The following is a 9,073-nucleotide window of genomic DNA, read 5'->3' on the forward strand; positions in this document are numbered from 1 at the left end:
TCTCCTACCTACTAACCTCATCCCGCCCCCTTGACCTGTCCGTCCTCCCTGGACTGACCTATCTCCTCCCTACCTCCCCACCTACACTCACCTTTGCTGGCTCCATCCCCGCCTCTTTGACCTGTCTGTCTCCTGTCCACCTATCTTCTCCTCTATCCATCTTCTTTTCCGCCTCCCCCTCTTTCCCTATTTATTTCAGAACCCCCTTCCCCTCCACCATTTCTAAAGAAGGGTCTAGGCCCGAAACGTCAGCCTTCCTGCTCCTCTGATGCTGCTTGGCCTGCTGTGTTCATCCAGCTCTACACCTTGTTATCTCAGATTCTCTAGCATCGGCAGTTCCCACTATCTCTATATTCACTTGTGCTGTCCAACTTGTGTAAATTCCCAGCTTTTCTGTCATATTTTGGGTTGTTATTAGACAGAATAACAGGATTCAGATTGTGCACTCATATAGTATTTTTGACGAGGGTTATCATTAACCATACACATCCTCCCTCTATATTTTTACAGGTAAAGTTGCCATCAAAAAAGAGGAACTTCAGAAGTATCATAATCGAGATACCTGGTTCCCACTTCAGCCCGTGGATGCTGACTCTGAAGTTCAGGTGAGTTCAGTTGGGTAATAAATGTCAGATCCGTAACAAGACCCACTTTTCTACAGCACCTTCCATAACTTCAGGCCGTCCCATATTGCTTTACAGCTAATGAAGCACTTTTTGAGATGCAGTTGCCATTTTAATGTTGGAAACACAGCAGCCAATTTGCACACAACTAGCTCCCACTAACTGCAATGTGATCATGACAAGATCACCTGCTTTTAGCGATGTTGGATTGAAGGATAAATATTAGCCTCAGACACCAGGGAGAATTTCCCTACTCTTGTCTTCTGAGACTCAGTTTAAGGCCATCTGAATGTCAACAGCTTTGACTGTGCAGCAATCCCTCAGCCATGCATTTGTGAATCATATGAAATATGAACCTAGGATCAGGGGTAAGCCATTTGGCCCCTCCATCTGCTCCTCAATTTAAGAAAACCTTGGTTAATCTGATTGCAACCTCCAAACCCACACACCTCCCTGCCATTATTAACCTTCCACCCAGAATCTATCTACATGTATCTTCAAAATATTCAACGACTCTATTTCCAACACCTTTTCAGGAAGAGTGGTCCAAAGTCTCTCAATCTTCTGTGAAATTAAGTGTTGCTACATCTCTGTTTTCAATGGCTGATCTCTTATTTTTAAACAGTGGTGTGTAATTCAGAAGAAGAAACATTGTCTCCATTTCTGCTCTGTCAAAAGCCCATAGGATCTTGCATGTTTCAATCAAGTCTCCTCTTCCACTTCTAAACTCCGACAGGTATAAGCCTAGCATGTACAACCTTTCCTCATAAGATTACCCACGCATTTCAGATATTAATTTGGTAATCTTCTTCTGAACTACTTCCAATGCATTTAGATCCTTCCCTAAATAAGGTGACCAATGCTACACACACTACTCCAGATGTGGCCTCACCAGTGCCACTTATAAATGAAGCATTTGCTCAAGTTTACAGACTGAGATTTGAGCTTACGATCTTTTAACTCAGAGGCATAAGAGCTCTCCACTACCAGCTGACACTACACAACAAATCTGAAACATTGCAATTCTCAATTGGAGTGACAAACAACTGCCTATATTTCCATCCTGCTGTTACATCAATAGGAAAGGAGTCACATTGCAGAGAGAGAGAGAGTCTTAATTTAGAATCTTAATTGAGAATCTTAATCAGGTTTAATTGAAACATTCAAAAGGAGTTGGACTGTTATCTGCAAAGAAACAATGTGCAGGGTTATGGAGCAAAAGGCTGGAGATTGGCTCTCAGTGAATTGTTGTATCAGAGAGACATGATGGACTGAATGGCCTCCTGTGCTGTAGTAATGAGTAAATGCTGGTTTTGTTGGTGATATCCACATCTACATCAAAATTTTGAAAAGATCATGGCCTAGAAATTTGGAGTGTCTATCTTTGGATGTTTCGAGGAAGTGTCACGGGGAGGTTTGGGGTGAGGAGACAGGGGTTTGGGGGAGAAGATTGGGGCCTTTAATGTGAGATCTGGAGGTGTGCCCCTGTTGTTTCTGGCTCCATATTTGATACTTGCCTTCATATTGACGGCTGTCACTGGTTTGTCCCAAGTGCAGCTCATGATGCCACTGTCTCCTGCAGTAGGAGCCACTATTACTGTGGAATGTGAAGTTGCGTTAGAATCCTTATTTTTGCGTATAAACATGGTAACACCTGCTTCTGGTGTGGCAAAACAATACCTCTTGAGGTTGACTTTATTGAAAAACGTGAACTTTCAGTTGGAAATGTAAACCTTCTTCCTGCCTTCCACTTTGGGACCTAATGGATGATAACGCCTGAAAAGTTAATGCCACATTTTACAGTTTTCAGCACTTTGGATGTTAAGAGTGACGCAGTGTTTATTTTTGACATCTACTCCTTCAATAAACACAGATATACCAGTTTTCCATTCCTGTCTATCTAATCTGGTAATCCCTGTTTCTTGGCAGTCTAACATTGATGACAGCAATTTATGAAATGATGTTTCTGAAGAGAAACCTCAGTTAATGGGGACAAATAAATTAAAAAGTTACACTTCTGACACTGCAGCTCTGTCTCTGATTAGCATTCGAATCCAGAGTTGCTTCATGATGGGGGCGGTGGAATTAACACACCGTCAGTATTACTACAGAATTGCTCAGAACTACATTGAGTCTTACAGCACAGCAACAGTTCCCCTGCCCCCTAACTTAACCAGGCTGATCTTTTAGTTCCACACATGCATACTTCCACCCTACATAGTTTGACCCCTTTCGGCTGAAACAACAATGGCAGTAGGGACAGGATAAATTTCATTGCCGAGTGCAAAGTGAGTTTAAGGCAGTCATCAGGTTGTGAAGTTGCAGGTAAGAGCAATCAGGTGAGCTGGCATCTCCAAGGCTAGTACCCTGCAGGTCTGAAAGGCAGGATTTAAGCCTCAGCATTGACAGGTGTTTACAGTTGGACTTCCTCCAGCTGGCAGGTTTGCTGGTTGTGGCTGGGCAGTTGGCCAGTGTGTCATGTCGAGTTAAGACTAATGGTTGTGGGTGAAATTACCTTCTACATAAAATTAATGCTTTGGATGAGAAAAATGTACAAAGCTCATAACGTTTCAGTGATTATTTTGAAGAGACATTTTTTGATTCAACAAACTTAAAACTGCCACAGGTAAAAATCCAAACAATGGGTCCAACATCTGAATGATGCTCCAAATGGGCCATTTTTTACCATTTACTTTTTTTCTGGTCATTTTCATTGCAGCAATTGTCATTTTGGTCAAAAGAACTTTCAAAACATGTAACGTTTCCTCCGCTGTCCTGTTAGATGCTGGAGATCTTTCTGAACACGTGGTCACTGTGCAAAACTCTGGAATGTGGTCTGAGTGCACAGAGTAACCACACACAATTCTTCTATTTTCCTTCGTGTGTGTGTGTGTGTGTGTGTGTGTGTGTGTGTGTCTTTCTGGACTTATTTCCAATTTTGTATCACTTTACTCCACATCTTTTCTTCACTTCACGCAGTTTTAATAAGTCTATTCTTTTCTAGGATGTGAGAGTTGCTGTGTGGGCCAGCATTAATTGTCCATACCTAATTGTCCTTCAGAAGCTGGTGGTGAATCTCCTTCTACTTTCTTGTGAAGTTCATCAATGGCCTAGCCGACATAGTATTCTTAACAAAATAACAACTCAAAGAACTGCGGATGCTGTAAATCAGACACAAAAACAGAAATTGCTGGAAGAGCACAGCAGGTCTGGTAGCATTTGTGGAGAGAAATCAGAGTTAACGTTTTGGGTCGAGTGACCCTTCCTCAGATCTGTTTTTGTAATATTCTTAACCTAAGTGATCACTCAGTACCCATATCCTTTTAACCTCTTTTCCCTCAGCCACCTAGCAAACCTCCTCTGAAATTTTGATGTGATCTCTACTTCATTCACTATTGGAATAGTGAATTGCACAGCCTCTCAAAGTGCTGAGTAAATAGATTACTTTTGCTCCCAATCCTAAATCTTCTGCATTTAATCCAATTTTCTTTATTTCTTTAGTTTTAGACTCTTCAATCATTGACAAGTTTTCTTCCTGTATAGTCTGTTCTATCCCTTCATCACTTCAAACATTTCTTTCAAATCATCCCTTACTCTTTATTGCCTTAGAGAACAAATGTAGGCAAATTTCTGAATGCAAAAACAACAGGAAGATAATAACTGGGGACACTGCCCTCCAACATATTAACTGGGATGCAAACAGTGTGAAAGGCACAGAGAGAACAAAGTTCATGAACTGCATTCAAGAAAACTTTTTCAGCCAGCACATAACAAGCCAAACAAAAAGAAACACAGTTCTAGATTTAGTCTTAGGAAATGAAGGTGGATGAAGTAGCAGTGGGTGATTATTTTGGAGATCATGATGGTAACACAGGTAGATTTGGCATCATCATGGAAAGGGACAAAGATAGAGTCGGGGTAAAACTTCTTAACTGGGGGAAGGCAAACTTTACAAAGCTGAGAGATGTTCTGGCAAAGGTGGACTGCTTGCAACTGCTTGAAGGAAAGTCAGTGGTCAGTGAGAGGCATTTAAAAGCGAGATTCTACTGGCACAGTGTAGGCACGTCCCTGCCAGGGAAAAGGGTGGTATGGTGAAATCGAGAGGCCAGTGGTTATCCAGAAGCATACCAGGCAAAATAAAGCAGAAAAATAGAGCTTATGACAGTCTCAAAAAAAGATATTTTAAGAAGCTTAGCAGATTATTGAACATGCAGAGGCTAAGGGATAATGGAAATTATGAAGCCAAAAAAAGGATAAGAACACATATTGTCAGGTAAAATTAATGGAAATCTAAGGATGGTTTGTCAGTACTTTGAAAACAAGAATGTAACTAGAGAGAGGGCTGGGCATATCAGGGATGTACCTGGTAACTTATGAATGGATGTAGAATAGGTCAGCACAGATCTTCATGCGTCCCTTGTCTATGCCTTTACAAAGTTGAGGGGTGGTATTGACGTGCTGGTTAAACAGGAGCAGTGTGGAATATTGGATAAAATGAGCAAAATGAGAAAGGAAGAGACTGACCTCCTTAAATCACTAAGGTCAGGTGAATTTTATTTTGTGCTGTCAAAGGAAGCCAGGGAGGATATAGAAAATGCTTTGAGGATCATTTTCCAATCATTACTAGATACAGGAGAGGTACCAGAGGATTGCATGTCTACAAACATTGCACCTTTGTTCAAAAAGGTGTGAAAAACAGTCCAACTAATTATTAGCCAGTCAGTTGACCTCAGTGGTGGGCAAATTACTAGAATCAAGCTTGAGGGAAAGCATTAATGTTACTTGGAAAGGCATGGACTAATCAGTGATAGTCAGCATGGCTTTGTTCATGGAAGAACATGTCCCACTTGAATTTATTGAGGAAGTAACAAGGAGGATTGATAAAAATGTCAACTACGTGGATTTAAGTGAGACATTTGACAAAATCCTAGATGGCAGACTGGTCAGAAAAAGTATGCCCATGGGACACACGGGAATGTGGTGACTTGGATTCAGAATGAGCTCAGTGACATGAAATGAAGGTCAGTGGTCATTGGATGTCTTCGCACATGGTTACTGGTGGTGATCTACAGGGTTCAGTGCTGCTTGTGGCATCTATGAATGATTTAGACTTAAATGTGCAAAGCATAATTGGGCAATCTGCACATCACAAATATTATCTGTATAGTTAACTGTGAAGAGAATGGCTTTTAACTGCAGGGAGATGTCAATGGTTTAGTTCAATGGGCAGAAAAGTGGCAAATTGAATTAAATCTTGAGAAGTGCAAGCATTTCCATTTGGAGAGGGCCATCAAAGTTAGGGAATACACAATAAATAGAAGGGTGTTGACAGAGGTAGAGGAAGTGAGAGACCTGGGAGTGCCTGGAGCATCGGAGACTGAGGGGTGACCTTATAGAAATTTATAAAATCATGAAGGGCATAGATAGGGTGAATAGCCAAGGTCTTTTCCCCAGCGTAGTGGAGTCCAAAACTAGAGAGGCATAGGTTTAATGTGAGAGGGGAAAGATTTCAAAGGCACCTAAAGGGCAACTTTTTTAGGCAGAGGGTGGTATGTGTGTGGAAAGAGCTGCCAGAGGAAGTGGTGGAGGCTGGTACAATTACAACATTTAAAAGGCATCTGGATGGGTACATGAATAGCAATGGTTTATAGGGATATGGGCCAAATACTGGCAAATGGGACTAGATTAATTTAGGATATCTGGTCGGCATGGATAGTTGGACCGAAGGGTTTGTTTCCATGCTGTACAGCTCTATGACTCTATAACTCTATGTGTGTCTACCAGTCTCTGAAGGTAGTAGGTCAGGTAGGTAAGTTGGTAAAGAAGACGTATGGGATGCATTGCTTCATTGAGGGAGGTATTAAATGCAAGAGCCAGGGTAATGCTCGATCAATATAAAACACTTGTAAGATCACCGCTGGAGTTTTGTGCACAGTTCTACTCATCGTATTACAGGGGGACATAATTGATTTAGAGAGAGTACAGAGGAGACCTACATGAGTGTTGTTAAGGTGTGAAAATTGCAGCCATGCGGAAAGGTTGGACAGGCAAGTGTTGCTTTCCTTAGAACAGAGGAGGCTGAGGGGTGACTTAATAGAGGTGTGCAAAGTAGTGGGGCTTGGATAGAGTAGGTAGGGGAGACCAGCCCAAGACAATTACCAGGGTACAAATTTAAGGTGATTTTTAGAAGGATTGGAAGGGACATGAGGAAAATCTTTTTTTTTTCACCCACAAGATGGTAGATGTCTGGAATTCACTGTCCTGTCTGGATGAGGTGGAAACTGTGAACATTTAGAATGAAAGTGGATCTACACCTGAAGCACCATAACATGGAAGGCGAAGGATTAGGTGCTGGAGAGTAAATTTAGAATGGGCATATAGTGAATTCAGCCAGCAGAAACACAGTGGGCAGAATAGCCTGTTTCCATGCTGTAACTTTTCTATGGTTCCCTAGTTATAGAATCATAGAGATGTACAGCATGGAAACAGACGTTTTGGTCTAAATCATCCATGCTGACCAGATATCCTCAATTAATCTAGTCCCATTTGCCAACATTTGGCCCTTATCCCTCCAAACCCTTCCTATTCATATACCCATCCAGATGCCTTTTAAAGTATGTAATTGTACCAGCCTCCAGTACTTCCTCTGGTAGCTCATTCCATACACGCACCACCCTCTGTGTGAAAAAGCTGCCCCTTAGGTCCCTTTTAAATCTTTCCTCTCTCACCTTAAACCAATGCCCTCTAGTTTTGGGTTTCCTTACCTTGTTCTAAAAAATAATCTGCAATTTTCAGCTTTTCATATTAATATGCCCTGACATCAGGTACCATTCTGGTGAATCTGAGCTGTACACTTCCAATTTGCTCAGAATCTCTCCTTATCACATGCATTTCAAAACTATCTGCTCTGGTCTAATTAAAGTTTCACCTAGACTCATGATCGCCTGTAGACGTTGACTTATTAGTTGATCTTCTAAATCCCCAAAATCTCTCCAAAGGTAAGTGTCTATTTTTACGCTGAGTATAAAAATTAACCACAAGCGTGGCAAGTCACTATTTGAAATGTCATCTGCAGCCAACAGAAAGAATGTGCCTGTTTTAAACTCTCACGCATCTTTGTACAATATACCTTGTAGCCTGCTTGATCCCTCATGTCCAGTTATAAGGTATCAGTAAATGAAAGGTTTATAAGTGTTGGGTGTAACACTGAGAAAACTAAGAAAGAAGTGTGTTGTGACAGGAAAGGGGGTTTAATCTATTCACTGAATATTTGCAAAAACATGATTTTTGGAGCTGGGAATTGAGTTTTCTCATATATTGGATCAACCGATACGGTACAACATATGATTCATTTTGACTGAAAATGCTGGATTTACCAAGGAACAGTAGTTGTAGTTTTCCACTCCATCACTATTTATTTTATGTTAAGAAAGAACTGTATTTCTGCAAGGAAATTCCAAACATGGCTCCTGCAGACATTGAGAGGTACCTTAAATCCAATTGTGTCCTCATTTTGCACAATAGTTGGAGGAAGGCAAACCACATGACCTTATCCTTGCAGTAGTTTCTGTATTCTGTAATTTAAATGTCCAGTTCCACACAAAGCCACTTTGCCAGCTCCTGTGAAAAGTTAGGTGCGTAAGGTAAGTGTGAGGTTTGGGTGCCAAGTGGGTACGGTGTCATGCAAGAGCACAAAGCAGGCACATAATGGGGTACTGTTGGATAGGGTCATGAGGTCTGGCAAGAAGGGGTGGAAGGCAGTGTCATACTCAGCAAGAAGTGAGGAGGTGTGGTTTTTGTGACTGTCAAAGTTGGGGCGTGTGGATAGCTGCTCCAGTGATGGGGGGGAGAGAGGCTGCCAAAGGTAGGGAGGGGTGTTGGCTACCAGGATGGGGGAGATAGGTGTTGGGTGAGGCAGGTGTCTGATCTCAGGGTGGGGAGGTCTGTCAAGTCCCATAGAGGAGGACGGGTGTCGGATCAGGGATTGGAGGGCTTTGGGGGAAATGTGGTTGAGGACGTGTGCAGTACATGGGGGTTGAGGGGATGGGGGTGAGGGGGTGTCAGCTTAAGAGTTATCCAGGAGTCAGGTTAATTGTTCACCTTTTACTGGGTAGCTATTAACATAGTGAAAGCAAAACCCTTTCAATTCACCAAGTTTATTTTTAGGAGGACTGTAGATACTGGGGCCTTTCCCATCGGAACTTTCAGTTTCCTGAGTAATTTCGACAGAATTTGCTGCATAGGGTTTCCAGGATGGGGTGGGGGAGTTAGGGTTAGGGTTAGGGTTAGGGTTAGGTGCAGAACTGAGGGAGTGCTGCACTGTCAGAGGGTCAGTACTGAGGGAGCGCTGCACTGTCAGAGGGTCAGTACTGAGGGAGCGCTGCACTGTTGGAAGGTCAGTACTGAGGGAGCGCTGCACTGTCGGAGGGTCAGTACTGAGGGAGCGCTGC

The 9,073-nt window shown here is 42.3% G+C and overlaps 1 protein-coding gene across 1 annotated transcript in view; it reads left to right on the forward strand.

The window, feature by feature from the left end:
- The window catches only part of rasa3 (RAS p21 protein activator 3), a 160,265-nt gene that overhangs the window by 109,887 nt on the left and 41,305 nt on the right, over positions 1-9,073 (forward strand). The window contains exon 4 of the mRNA XM_048597795.1: positions 511-605. Coding sequence (XP_048453752.1) covers positions 511-605 — 95 coding nt within the window. The remainder of the gene's footprint in view (positions 1-510; positions 606-9,073) is intronic.

This window comes from Rhincodon typus, chromosome 6 (genome assembly GCF_021869965.1).
Source record: "Rhincodon typus isolate 14 chromosome 6, sRhiTyp1.1, whole genome shotgun sequence".
Taxonomy (NCBI): Eukaryota; Metazoa; Chordata; class Chondrichthyes; order Orectolobiformes; family Rhincodontidae; genus Rhincodon; species Rhincodon typus.